Source organism: Takifugu flavidus, chromosome 16 (genome assembly GCF_003711565.1).
Source record: "Takifugu flavidus isolate HTHZ2018 chromosome 16, ASM371156v2, whole genome shotgun sequence".
NCBI classification, from domain to species: Eukaryota; Metazoa; Chordata; class Actinopteri; order Tetraodontiformes; family Tetraodontidae; genus Takifugu; species Takifugu flavidus.
Window position 1 is genome coordinate 5,497,737 of NC_079535.1, and position 14,821 is coordinate 5,512,557.

Consider the following 14,821-nt stretch of genomic DNA (forward strand, 5'->3'; position numbering starts at 1 on the left):
CGTAATGTATAAATGTACTCACCCACAAGCATGTAAACACTATGGTTGTTGACAAGAAGAGATAGATTACAAAAAATGTAAACTTCAGAGTTCAGCAACAGTTATTGAGGCAGTAATTTAGCTGCTAGCATTACATTAATGACATTTTTTAAGCACATGTCTAATATATAAGAGCAAGTAATAGTCTACTTAGGTCTAATAGGTGAATAGTCTAATATGTGAATAGTCTACTTAAGTGAATTTATATAGTGTTACTCTTAAACTGGTAAGTGATGCTGTCTTTCGCTGTTCCAGCTCTTTTGTAAGTCCCAGTAAGTGGAAATATTGCTGTAGTTTGTAATATTAGTTTTGCTCCTTTTTTGAATCATTTAAATACGCTTTAGTTCTTCCTCTATAATGAAGAAGACTTTGCTTCCCTCTAGTGCGAGGTCAAATCGGTGCTTGTTGAAAACGTGAAACGTGGCACTTAACCGTTAATGATTGTTTGTCCCCATCTAGTGTCCATTTTGAGTAGTGCAGTTGTACCGCGGCTTAATGTGGGCGTGGACGACGCCAAAGCCACGCAAAGCCCCGCCCTATGTTGCGGCGCCATTACGTGCGCGTTCACGAATGAGTCTTGTGACTTGCGCGTCGGCTGTCAAGTCATACGCGGGCACGCACACATTGACGTTTCTGTGTAAGATTTGTCTGAACGAGTCAGTGAGAAATTCCACGGAAACAGGGACACTAAAATGGTGACTGCGGTTGTTTTTTTTTCAATCTGTGTGTACTAAAATAAGTCGGTGATAGGAAAGTGTTTGAGGGGGGTTTTAATATTGAGAAACAATAAAGGCTAGCATTCGAGTTCCCCAACCGGCTTCATACGCTTAGCATGCTAGCAAGCTAATATGCTAATGTGGTAACAACTGCGGGACGACTGGATATCGTCAGGCTTATTCTAAAGCAAATTCGTTTAATATTCGTAGTGTGTTTTTTTGGACTGCGCGGAGGGCACGGTGGCTCGAGTGAATTAGCGTGCAGGGAGAGTGGCGAGGGTGGGTCGCTCAACGAGGAATGAGCATCTTCAACGGCACCAAGACCACATTAAGTTCTTCAGCCAGCGACGGTAAAGGTTCGGCGACCTGCGTTGATTCTGCGAACAACAACACGGAGTGGGAAGTCGGGAGCGATGTGTTCTGTCCAGAGATGAGTCCCATGGACGACATGCAGGCGGGGATGTCCTCGATCCAGTCGGGACTGGACGGACACCTGCCGCTCCTCCACGCCGCGCACCACAGCGCCCAGGACGGTCTGATGCTGGACCTCAGCTCGGAGGCATCCTTCCTGGACGGCGGCTCCCTGGAGTACAGCGACAACGACGGGCACAACAGTGGACCGTTGTTCGAGAGGAGAAAGAGGACGAGGTCCAACAGCTCCAGACACCACTTCAGCGATGTGGTCACGGAGCTCGGTCCGGAGGAGGTGCGCTGGTTTTACAAAGAGGACAAGAAAAACTGGAAGCCGTTCGTCGGACATGACTCGCTTACAATCGAGATAATGTTCCGGAAATACTGTGAGCTGAACTGCGTGGAAGCGGCCTCGCAGGGCGGCCGCGGCGTGGAGGAGAGCGGCGATAACGGCGTGGAGAGCGGGGGGCTGAACGGCGCGGCGCCGCCGGACACGGGGGCCGGCGGCGTGGACGGAGGCCCGGGCGGCGTGGACACGTCCGCCGTGTCCCTGGATGAGGGCAACCATGACGGCGCTGGAATCAACGTCGATCCGGTTTGCGTCCGAGGAGGGCTTTATGAGGTGGACATCAAGGAGAGGGAATGCAAGCCTGTCTACTGGATGCGTGAGTATGATTAAACATGGATTTGAGTGTGGCTCACGTGCACGGGACGCTGCTAGTCTGTCCCAAAGACACTACCTTCAAGTGCACGACCATAGGTGCTCCTCCATATACAATATTTAGATTTGGCTCTGGCTTTCATTTGGTGTCTTGCTTTCCAAAGATGACAGAAACATGTGCATGCATCACTCGCAGGAAACCCATAAAGTAATCCACCTCTCAGACGGCGGCGTTGGAGCCAAATTCTGCATGGTCACGGCATGCCAAACTTTGAGCTCCATAATATCCTGCTTCCAGACTTGACGGAGCTTGAATTATTCATTGTTATTTTCTGTGCTCTGTATTGTCACGAAGTTTTAAATTCACGCTGCACACAAGTCAGTCAGTCGGATCCAAGGGATCCCTGCTAACTAATTGATGGATTTTTCCAGGAAGGGGCAGAGCTTATGGAAGCCCTTTTTGACTATAACATCCAGTGACATTTAGGAAGCACTTCCCTGGATATCCTGGCATTCGTGCCTGCTCTGTATCAAAGAAATAACACAGATAAAAACTCAGCTCTTGCAAGGCCTTACGACAAGGTTTGTAGACGGTTGTGCACAGTCTCCGGAGCTGTTTTTATGCTCTCCTTAATGACCGAATAATGCAGATATTTAAAATAGCTTAAAAAAACAATTTTTCCACTAGAGAATCAGGTAATTAAAGTCTCAAGACTGTAATCAAAACTGGCCTGGCCTCTTTGGCTCCTGGGATTTAACCCTTTTAAAGCGGCCAGACCTGTTAAGGAAAGTGTATGGCAGCCTATTCTAGACTTCCTGGGAATGATGCAAACTTAGAAGATGGCGGACAGGATCTTAAAGCATTATAATGTCTTTTTTTACAGCATGTGTGAAGCCACTGTCTGCCATTCAGAGGTGGCGCAATATCACTCATGGTTTTGTTGATAAAATCCACCTTTTAATTGCCATTTTTCTCATCCAGAACAAGACCATATTCCAGTGATGAGAGGCCAATGGTTTATCGATGGTTCGTGGCTTCCATTAGAAGAGGAGGAGAGCGATCTGATCGAGCAGGAGCACCTCAGTCACTTCCGTGGCCAACAAATACAGGACACCTTTGAGACGGATCTGATCGTCAAGACCGTCGACAGCAAAGACGGTGAGAGGAAATATGTGCATTTTTGCAACTTCAGTTAAATCTAATCCACAAACACAATAGCCTATGAAAACAGACACAGTGTGTTAGAGCATAAAGTGCCGATCTTTGGAAGAAAAGAGCAGAGCAAAAGCCCTCTGCGTTCCAACTGGTGAGGGACATGACAGCCCAGGCAGCTGCAGGGTGGATGCACGCTCACGAGAACCGAATGGGACACGTGCATCCATTCATGCGAGCGCAGGTTTTGTCGTGTCATTCTCCTAATGTAAAGCAGGTGCAGCTAGTAGGTTCTGGCACGCCTGTATCACAGGAGGCTCGCTCGGGCAAAATGGAGCTAACATTAGCCGCGAACGGGAATAAGAAAGAGGCCCTTTGATTCAGCACTTTACTCAAGGCAGCCAGACCTCCAGGGCCTTTCCTGCTGATGAACGTGCAGGATGACTGTGGCACGCAAACTGAGAAGAGCAGAGAAAGAAGATGATGCTTCCGGTAGGAAAGAATTGAAAAATAATATTTAGCCAGCGTCAGAGAATGTGAGCAAATTAGCGCTGTCGCTTCATGAACTGAGCCACAAATGACCCAGCTCAGCTTTAGTGTGCAAGTACCTACAGAAACAGAAGGCTGTGCACGGGAACAGTCACACTGGGTGGAGGTGTTTGAAGTGCACACAAGGACACGCAGATCAGTGGAGGGACTCTCTGAAGCCTCTGTTCCATATTACATAGATTGACCTTTGCCTGCCCTGTGGGTTACCAGGCTGATGTTTACACACGCCTCCATCGCACCTCCTGCCACACAAACCTGCCACACATACTGTACCTGCCACACATACCTGCCACACATACCTGCCACACATACCTGCCACACATACTGTACCTGCCACAGCACTCAGGGAGAAGCAAGCTGGACCCAGAGACGTGGTGAACAGACATGTATTTTCTATTTATCTCCTGTTGCAAGGAAGTCCCGTATAATTAGGTGCATGTGTTGAAACGCTCCTCTGCCTCTGAGGCGTCAGTTGTTACCGTCCGTCTGTTTGCTTCTTGTCTTTGTCTCACAGCCTGTACAGTGCAATATTATATCTGAGAGCTAATAATATGAGGCGGTTTAAGACACATGTCAACTTTATCTATTGCAACTCCATTAGAGGGGAGAACTGGACGATAAAGAGAGCTGCGCATTAGCATTCTTCCCTCTCTCGCTTCCTTATCTGTAGTCTCTCTGTCCTATATCTTCCTCTTTTTAATCACTTGCTCAGATTTAAATGCTGCTGTTGAAGGTACATACTTCTTCAAATCTGAAATTGGTGTCAGTAATGAAACTGCAATGTCAAAACCATAAGTCAGCCTTAAACTGTGGGCAACGTGGTCTATGTCTAGACAGTGGGTGGGGGAAGCAATGGGGTGTGTCATTCTCTCACCTAACTTGTACGTCAAGGAAAGAAAACACGTTAAGGCAGCTGCGCGTCTGCGTTAACACCTCTCTTATCAGCTCACACATGCTGTATTGTGACTACACTGTATTGTGACTCCACCCAGGGAGAATTTCTGAGTGTTTTTTATCAGACATGAGTTGCACAATACTGACCATTCTTCATTGTCATTGTCGTGACTGGTTTGGAAATAGGTGTTTAAAGTGATTTAGTGTGACATAACTGTCAAGGAGGATCATATAAAGCTGAGTACATTTAAGGGTTGGGCTGTAGTCATTAGGTGTTCTGTGCCTGGATGTGTGGCCTTTATTAATGGCAAACTTGCTGGTCACTCAGCGGTACGCCCTTCGTTCACCTCTGCTGAAGGACATTTGCAAGTCAGATATCTGTCCTTGTGGACACTTTCTATTTGATTAACCAAAGCACAGCTTCATCAAAACTAATAGATTTTAACCAAAGTTGCATTGTTGTGCATCATTTTTGCTTTTTTTTTTTTAATTAATGAGAGTGATGAATCAACAGTGTCCTGTGTGTTTTTCCCCAATATATTGCAAATCTTTAATGTGCAGGATTTTGAATGTAGGGAAAAACACCTGTTTAATGTAAAATACAATGAGATGTTTGTCTGTTTGACTCAAGGTTTGATTGCTTGGTGTCCATCAAACATGTATTTTGACTTTATATTGTGTGGAAATCAAAACAGCATAACATATTGGTCTACAAAAAAATCATATTTCTTTTGGATTCTGAAATGTTGATGCTACCGCTCTCATCTCATCAGGTAGTGCTGCTTTTTTTGGCTGTTATTAATGTTAATAGCGACTCGTACCACAGAGTTGTGTCGCTCGGCTCGACGGACGCTCTGAGGTCGAACAGCACGGCACTACTTGATAAGCTGACCTGAGCGATGACAGCGGTAGACTGTGTGACTGAACCAGAGCAATGGCCGTTACTCACTCTCTCTCGGTTGTTAGTCTTCTCCCACCTCCCCCCTTTCTATCTCCGTTTTCTGTTCAAATGGAGTGGATATCAGACGAGTGCTAAAACCACACGTCACAAGCGCAAACGCTGCCAAGGTACTGTAAAACGTTTTGTGTGTATATTTGCTGTATTACACCTGCTAGCGTATATCCTTCTGCCCTGTAGAACTTGGATTTTTCTTGGGCTAAATCTTCCTTCCCAATGTCCTTTACTCCTGGTCAGTGTTGATATTCAGAGCTTAACCTGGGCTCAGTTGAAATGGACCCAGGCTGCTCCCTCAGTTCTCCATTACAGTTTCAACTCTGCCGAGAAATCTCCTGCCGTGACCTCGAGTTTGTTTCTTTTGCCGACGCAGCTTTTTGAGGATTCTTGTGCATCAACAGGCTAACGCAGTTAAACACGGGAGAAATGAGTGTGCTAAAGTCCTCCAAAATCCCATCTTTATCCCTCTGGCCTCCTCTCCTCTTGCTTTCATTTAGCCGTACAGGCAGGATGCTCCGCTCGGTGACCACTGTCACCAGCTCTGCCTCTGAGAGCAGTCACAGCTTTCTGCTGAGCGCCACATACAAGTGATGAGTTCAACAGAGCTGCTATTGTGGGCCTTTGTATAGACTGCTAACGCACTGTGGGCTGTAGAGGTCCATCATGCCCCAGTTCTGTCTAACCTGACCATCCACAGCTGAAAGATATTGGGGGTATTAGCCTAGCAGTGTTAGCTAGATGCTCAAAAACATCCTCCTCTTCCTTCACCACTCTAGAAATTTCTTGGTCCAGTCCCTCTGTACACTTAATTCCTGCTCTTTCCCCTCCCTTTCTCAATGCATTGTTGTTAATTGTAAAACAGGAAGTGTCCTTGAACAGCCTCCAAGCCTCCTCCATCCTCATGGCCCCAGTTTCACTTAGGTAGCCCTTCAAATAAATGCTTGGTATTGATCAGCTAAATTAAACTGAACTGATGGTTTGCTGATGGTGCTCCTGTTTTACAGTAAACTGTTTTGAATCGAGCTCAACAGTCTAAAGTGGCTTCACCTTACCTTGTGTAATAACATGCGTTATAGAAGACCACTTTAAACTGTTTGAGTTCAAATGAAAGTAGATGTTTTTTTCTCTGAATTTTCGTCAATGCTGCTGTAGCGTGATTTTTTCTTTGTAGCACGTTGTTGTCTTTGCTGGTTAGTGTTTTATATATAGACCTGCAAAAATTAACAGTAGATAATGACACAGGAAACTGTTTCCTCTGTTTATGCCTGAACGGTTTTAGAAGCTCTTCAGTTTAATCTGTCTAAGGAAACTTCCCACGCTTTGTTGCTCTGCTCTTTAGTCCATTTTATCCTTGTAGCTCCAGTTCTTCAGGACAGTCTTTATTCTGGTTGTCCTCAGAGGGGAGTTGGCTTAAAGTTGAGGTGGAATAATGTCTCACGCTTGCATCGCCCCGTCTGGCAAATGACAAGATTAGACCTTAGTCTACCAGGCTTCTCTGTCACTGTTAACATGCAACATGCAATAAAACGTGTAGCATTTATTAGCTTTTTTTCCAAGATTAATGTAAACTTAATTTTAACATTTTACTCCACCAAATTTGAAGGACTAAAATTCCTGGACTGCTGCAAAGCAGTGCTAAGAGCTGTGACACCGCGCCCTGGACTCATGCCAGCGTCCTCCAGCCTAAATGAAGATGACTGCACAGGGCATTTATAGGACAGACTGCTGAGACACACATAACCCTCTCAAGTCAATCATTTATCACTCTCAGCTTCTGCAGATGGCTCCTCTTTGGCCATATCTCTGCTCTTGCTCGCCCCTTTCTACAAATCACAGATCAGCACAGCTGATGTAAATTCTTTTACAGATGGACAGACAAGCAAGAGCGTGCTGCTTTGTTTCTGTGTAGATTCTCAATCATCCAGGTCATTGTATCCAAGTAGTTTTCTCTGTCAACTGGACTGGGTTTCTTCTCTTAAAGACGTTTCGCCTTCTATCCTGAAGGCTTCTTCAGTTCTTCTGGATAGAAGGCGAAACGTCTTCAAGAGAAGAAACCCAGTCCAGTTGACAGAGAAAACTACCTTGGATGCTTTGTTTCCTGCTGCAGATCAATGCTCCACTGTGAACATTTGATTGGGCTGGGATGGTTTTCCTTTACTGCATTTTAGATGATCTTTACTTGGTCTTCCTCTGACGTCAGTCTGACCCTTTGCCCTTCATTTTGTATTTTCCCTCTACCCTCCTACCTTTCACCTGTTCTTCACTTCATTCACACCCCTCTCCTCTTCCACCTGCAACTACAGCCATCCATAGCCTGAAGCTGAGCCGCACCCACGTGGACTGGCATAGTGTGGACGAGGTGTACCTCTACAGCGATGCCACGACTTCCAAAATCGCTCGCACCGTCACCCAGAAACTGGGTTTCTCCAAAGGTCGGTAACCTAGACAACTATTGTATAAATGTAAATGAAATTTCCCATCACACATTGTCAACAGAGGACTGTGACTTGTCTAGATTACTATTCAACAGCTGTTTAATCATCACTGGGCACACTTGCTACACTTAACTGGATTAACCCACTAACTCATGCAACGCCTGGCTGCTTTTGAGGTCAAATGGCTCAAGCGTAACTTAAAAGTTGATCATATACCACATGGATCATGAGGCTGAAGTTTGCATCTTTCAGCTCTGTAGACGTTTGTGTCCTCCTTGATGAAGAATATGAGGAGTTGTTGACACTAGTGATCTCGGACGCCACTGAAACACAGATGCTTGGGGCGGCAAAATCTGCTTAGTACTCTCCACACCACAGATGGGTCTTTTGGCTTGTCTCATGAATGAAATGTTGTCAGAACTGTAATCACTGGACCAAATTCAGTCACTGAAGAAAGTAATGAGCCCACCCTTCACTTGCAGCCTCCAGCAGTGGAACACGGCTCCACCGAGGTTTTGTCGAGGAGGCGTCACCTGAGGACAGACACCCTCAGACAACACACGTGGTCTTTGTGGTCCACGGGATCGGGCAGAAGATGGATCAGGGACGCATCATTAAAAACACTGGAATGTAAGTCTTTAAACGCATCGTGTGAGTGAGGTTTTGCCTTTTCATTATTCCTGCTAAAATCTGCTGTTGACCTGCTGTCTCTGGAGATCTTCTTTAGTCCTCCCCCTTTCCCTCTTGGCACGCTGCATCTAGTCGAATTTCTGAGTTAGTTCAGAGCATGTGCAGAGTATGAAATGAAAAACAATCCCGGATTTAAATAATTAATAAGGTCTGCAGCACTGCTTCTGCAGCACAGTGCTATGTAGGATGCTCCTCGTCTCCTTCCATATCATCAGGTGCATATATCCTTCAGAGACTGTTGTTTCAATAGGCTCGTGCCAAAATACAACCATCAGGACCCGTTTTATAAGTTCTGAAAGAAACTTAAGGCACCCCTTGTATTGTCCCCAAACCCAGCTCTACTGAACAGGTGGACCAGAGCCACGTGTGTCTCTGTGTCTTTAGACTCTTGCCTGGTCACTGCTCACAGCTTAGAGCAGCTAAGCAGGTAAAGTAGACCAAGTCAAGCTGCAGAGTGTTCTAAGCCTTACTACAGCTCCCAGAGGATTACAGCATAAAAGTTCAAGAGGAGATATCAGCCCTGGTTGTCTGAGTCTGGTTAGAACATTGTCATGTTTAAAAAAAAAAAAAAGATCCTTTTTTTTAGCCAACCCCATTAAGTCAAGTCTCACTGTCTGATTGATGCCACAATAAAGGCGTTCAGAAAGAACTATGTCATTGTTTTAAGTTTCGTATTTAGATTCCAGGAAAAATCCCGACAAAATCTACATCAGCTGATTTTTAGTCCAGCCTGTTAACAGCCTTTCTCAGGCTCCATTTCTCCCATCAGCACTCCCCATCACAATCACTGTACTTATTGTTTCCTAAAAGCTAATGCTCCCCTGTACAGGAGCTCGCGCGCACACATGCAAGTGTTTGTTCAGCTGCATCAGTGAAATGTATTCTCTTCCCGACAATGAGCAAATTCTGCAAGAACACAAATGCCTCATTGTGTAGCATGGTTGACATATACAGGAAGTAAGTCATCCTGTAGACGATTCTAAATAAAGCATCAATTTGATGAATTAACTGTGATTTCTCTCAGGCTCAGGGAGTGTGGCAGGAAGATGGAGGAGAAGCACTTTTTGGACCACAATGACGAACACGTGGAGTTTCTGCCTGTCGAATGGCGATCAAAACTCCAACTGGATGGAGGTTAGTGTGTGAAAGTGGGTAACACATTGTGACGCTGATTTCCTGAAACTTGTACAACTTGTCAACGTGATTATAAATTTAGTGCGTCTGCGGGTGTCATTTCAAATTGAGCTCTCTTGGTAGGTTTATGTTTTATGTTGGGATGTTGATGGTTTGCTTTGTAGATACTGTGGACTCAGTAACCCCAGACAAAGTGAGAGGTCTCAGAGATCTTCTCAACAGCAGTGCAATGGACATCATGTATTACAACAGCCCCCTCTATCGGGATGAAGTAAGTCACCCACACCTTGGGCTCAACGGCCGCCCCTGAGACATGCTGTCTTACTGAAACACTTTCCTCATCTCCAGATCACCAAGGGCCTGACACAGGAGCTAAATAGACTGTACACTCTTTTCTGCTCTCGGAACCCGGAGTTTGAGGAGAGGGGAGGCAAAGTGTCCATCGTGTCCCACTCGCTGGGCTGCGTCATCACTTACGACATCATGACGGGCTGGGACCCCGTCCGTTTCTGTCTGCAGGAACATCAGGCCGTAGAAGAGCAGCTGGAACTGCACTGGATGTCCTACGAGGAGCAGCACCTTATAGAACAGCTGCGGCAGACGAGGACGAGGTAGAACCGTTCTGACAGTCTTCGGTTGAATACATGATTTGAAATCATGATTTGAATAATAATCAGAGGTAGTGTTGAGTTTGTTTATGTAAAGCATTGACTGGCTGGAATTATGTTGACTTGGTTTCCAACTGGAAATGATGGGACAGCTCTCCACACTGTCCTCACTCACATGTGTGCATCAGCCTGTTGTGTGTAGATCAGCTAGTTTTTTTCCCCACAAGATGCCACCTAAGTATCTTTTATGGAATGCAGAGGAAAATTCAGCATTTTATGTTTTAACCATTTATTATTGATTATTTTAGGTTACGAGAGCTTGAAAACCAGCTGCTCACCCTGGAGGCCTCCAAACCCTCAGCTCCCCCAGCCCTCAAATTTAAGGTAAAATCTATTATTTTAACCCTTATTTCTGCTCACGGGACACTAACATAGTCTTTTCCATTCAGGTGGAGAACTTCTTCTGCATGGGTTCTCCTCTGGCAGTGTTTCTGGCTCTAAGAGGGATCCGCCCAGGCAGCAGCTGCCACCAGGACCACATCCTGCCCACCACCATCTGCAGCAGGCTCTTCAATGTCTTCCACCCCACAGACCCTGTGGTCAGTCTTCCGTAAATACTCCAGCCATTACAGATGCTCTCTCTCTCACAGCTATGACAGGAAATCAATACTTGTGTCTCTCTTCTACCTTACAATTCAAGAGGTGCATTTAAAAGGAAATATTGTTTTTAGGGGGGGTTGGAGCCTGTTTGCTATTGAAACTCACAAATTACGATGTTTTGTTGTGATTTCAGGCCTACAGACTGGAGCCGCTCATCCTGAAACATTACAGCAACATTGCACCCATTCAGATACACTGGTAAAAGAATTCACCATCACATTTTATATATGCATTGCTTATTTATGCACATTTTTCTAATTTGTGCGCTTTATTTTGGTTGTCAGGTGTAGTGCTAGTAACCCCACGCCCTATGATGAGATCAGGCCTACATACCTGAACCCGGTCAAAGATCCCACGTCTGACACAGAGAGCATCCCCAGCCCGAGCACATCTCCCGTCCTCACCCGCAGGTACTACGGAGAGTCCATCACCAGCCTGGGCAAGGCCAGCATACTGGGTAAGACACTGGCTGAGACAAATGTTGACTGGTCTGACAAGTCTGGAGTTCAACTGTGACATACTGATGGCATCATCAGAATTTGGCGTAAAGCATATGAAAGCGTGGATCTATCCAGCCTTGAACCAGTGGTTCAGGCTGCTGCTGCTGCTGTAGTGGGCTGACGGATACTTTCTTGCCACACTTTTTTTTTTAGTACCAATTGAGCCTTGTTTAAGGATCACAGCCCACCTGCTGAATGCTGACCACATTCATCCCTTTATAACCACAGTTTCCCCATCTTCTGATGGCTACTTCCTGGAGCAAAGCTCAGATCATCTCAGATCATAAGTGAAAAATATGAACTCATTTTCCTGTTTCAGAAACGTGACAATGAGTTCCTTTTTTTTTTTACTTGGTGAGAATTAGCGGGAGCTCAGGCCCAAAGCCAAATAAAATAGCCGCACAAACACATTACAGAAAATCTATCTTTCTCCCGCCAACAGCGCCACCATGTGGATAGAAGGAGAATAACCCCCTTACGGAGTTCTGATTAGTACAGGAAGCAGAACAACCCTGCCTCCCATCTCATTACTTCCCCCTCACCATCTCCATCTTACCTGCAGGAGCGGCCAGCATCGGCAAAGGCATCGGAGGTATCCTCTTCTCCCGTTTCTCCCGCTCCAACAGTCAGCCATCGGTGTCTTCAGGTCTGGAGGGGGGTGCAAACGTTGAGGAAGAGGAGCCGAAGCAGGCAGAAAGCCAGTCGGCATATGGGCTCTCAACCATAACTCGGCCCACCTCCCCCACCGCTGACACAACACGTTAGTACAGCTGTCATTAAGTAAATAGATCTCGTTTTCTGAGCGCATGCTGATGCCTCTCTTCTGTCTTCCAGTGGAGCTGGAGCGGCGCATCGACTTTGAGCTCCGAGAGGGTCTGGTGGAGAGCCGCTATTGGTCGGCAGTCACCTCGCACACAGGCTACTGGTGCTCACACGACATCGCACTTTTCCTGCTGACTTTCATATACAAGCAGAAGACGCCGAGCTGCGACGGAGCAGCAGCAGCAGACGCGTCAGAGCCAGACTGAGGCAGAAGCTTGAGGGTGTTTCAACAAACGCACATCTGTGTCTTCAATAGGTCATCCAACTGTTAAGGCACAACATACGTTGATTAATTTATATTTAAATGCATGTAATTTCAAAATCTACTAAAAAAAATATTGCTATAATTTTTCAGTGATTTAGTTTTTTCTCTCTTGGCAATCAATGATTACAAACTGAACTTTCTTTTCTATTTTTTTGAAGTTAGTACACAGTCGTGCACCCTAAGGGTGACAGTACTGGACTAAAAACCCCTAAGGAGGTGCACCTTTTTCCAGTATGACTAATCAAATGGACCGGTAGGAGTTTATTGCACCCAGAACAATTCATTAAATATCTGAATCTTTAAACTAAAACAGATGTAATTCTGTATGATAAAATTAAAATACTAACATGATCTTTTTTTAAATTATCCAGGCTATATGATTAGTTTATTTCCCATTAGTAATATTAGGAATTATTATTGCAAAATTGCATCAGAAATTGATAAACTTGTAATTGTTTATCATTTTAAATGCAAAACAACCAATTTTTATACTCCACCCAAAAAAAATGATTTTTTTTGCTGCTAATCACACAGGAGCTCAAAATCAGTCTTTATTATTCCATAATTCTTAGTGGATACTCTGTTATAGAGAGACTTTCTGTCCTATAGATTTATATTAATATCCAGAGGACACCAGTGATACTAAAGTTATTTTTCTTAAAACAAAAGGAATATTTTTCCCGGTGGTTTGTAATGCTCTTGTGAATAGTGGATTGGAACATCATCCTGTGGCCAGGCAGCATTTATGTGTCTGGTTCATTAGTTGCTCATGTTGACCCTAGGCCCCCATGTAGAGAAACCGGTTAAGGACTGAAGTTTGTTTGGAGGTTTTTGTGAGCTGTAGCTCTCAAAAATGAACCATAATCTCATTTGCCTTTCCTGCGTGTCACCGTTTTACACGTCCCCCCTGTGAGCGGTGGCTATGCTGGCGTTTGCTGGGACAGTTAAATTGCATTAAATGCATTTTTTTATCCCACTAAATGGGTCTAATGGACACTAGTAGCATATTTAAAATTGCAGACGTGCACAGACTCTTGACTCTTGCATTAGGTATTCACTTTAGTCCACGAAACAAGAAACAATGAAGGGCCAAATGCCTGTTATGTATTCTTTAAAAAAAAAAAAAGAGTTGCATGGGGACTTAATGGTAAATGAATGCTAGTAGGAGCAGAGTGCCAACACGTATATTTCACTGTGTTCTTTAGTGAGAGCAGCATTTAAGACATCGGTGGAGTTACTTCCAGGCTGATGTCTGTTGGTGTCAAACTGTTTTTGATCAATCCCTGAACTTAAGCACTGGGTTCAGTCTGCTGTGGAACATGTTGCTGCAGACAAAACTGAGGATATACCGCAACTTTTGAGCAGGTCCATCAAGGAAACACAACCTTTTTTTTTTTTTTAAGGCCTAATTACAGAAAATCTCCCTGCAAACTGTGGATTAAAGGGTGCTTTACTTTGGAAGCAGGGAGAAATAAGGGCATGCTATCAGTTATAAACTGGCTGATAATAAAAGTTGCATGTTTTCATTCGCAGAAAGCTGTTGTTAAAGGCAGGCAGGTGTGTAACGCATATATAGTTGAACATTCCCCTGTTGCCTCCCCCCTCTAGGTATACACAACATTACTGCAACCTTTCATAAAAGCAACAGCAATAATATCCCCCCAGTGTTTGTGTCATGGTTAAAGACGCCATCTGCATAAGGGCATGCCTGTTCATGTTCTCTTTGTGTTTTTAAGCGAATGACTGATGTCGATACCGGTTATGAAGCCATTGTCAAGTAAAAAGCAGCGTGCCCGTGGATGTTCCACCTCAGGCCTCCTCCAGGCCTGGCCTGTTACTGAAGGGGGAAGAAATAAGCAGTTTGTTTTGAGTGTTTTTGGGTGACTTGTTCATTTTGTGTGTACCTTTGTTGTAATTTTGAATAGGGCAAAACTGTTTTTGTCTGTTCAAGCTGTGCAATAACCCATGCCTGTAATGGATTCTAACTGCCATTCTAAGCACTATTGTTTTCCTTTTATTAAAGCATTTCTTTTTTGGATACTACGGTTCTTCGTGTGTCACGTCCCACAGATAACTGTAGGGGAAAATGGTAGGATTCTGGCTCTGCTGTCGCGGAGGAGGCTGACTTTTCGGAGATGCGCTCGCTGCTCTGGAGGACAAAAGGTTTATTTGTTCGTCTCGAACTTGGATCGGATTCTTTCCGAGGCGACCCCCTGATGTTAGCAACAAAAGCTGACTTATGTGCCTTGAATAGGCTGCATTTTGTTCCGCAGGCGGCTTCCATGTGGGTTACAAGCACTTTAATGCTGGGAAGCAACATCTGCACAGG

The 14,821-nt window shown here is 45.0% G+C and overlaps 1 protein-coding gene across 2 annotated transcripts; it reads left to right on the top strand.

Annotated features, from left to right (window-relative positions):
- Positions 1-624: 624 nt before the first annotated feature.
- ddhd1a (DDHD domain containing 1a) lies at positions 625-14,530 on the top strand. 2 transcript variants are annotated; one of them, XM_057058363.1, is made up of 14 exons: positions 625-1,831; positions 2,810-2,986; positions 5,390-5,491; positions 7,682-7,810; positions 8,296-8,443; positions 9,528-9,637; positions 9,802-9,908; positions 9,986-10,248; positions 10,554-10,629; positions 10,695-10,844; positions 11,039-11,103; positions 11,190-11,362; positions 11,968-12,165; positions 12,240-14,530. In XM_057058363.1, exons 1-14 carry the CDS (start codon positions 1,054-1,056, stop codon positions 12,431-12,433), a joined length of 2,670 nt encoding a protein of 889 aa, XP_056914343.1. In that variant the 5' UTR covers positions 625-1,053; the 3' UTR covers positions 12,434-14,530. The 2 variants fall into 2 exon arrangements, with proteins under 2 accessions (XP_056914343.1, XP_056914344.1); XM_057058364.1 differs by lacking the exon at positions 5,390-5,491 and having other exon boundaries at positions 626-1,831.
- The last annotated feature ends 291 nt before the right edge of the window (positions 14,531-14,821 follow it).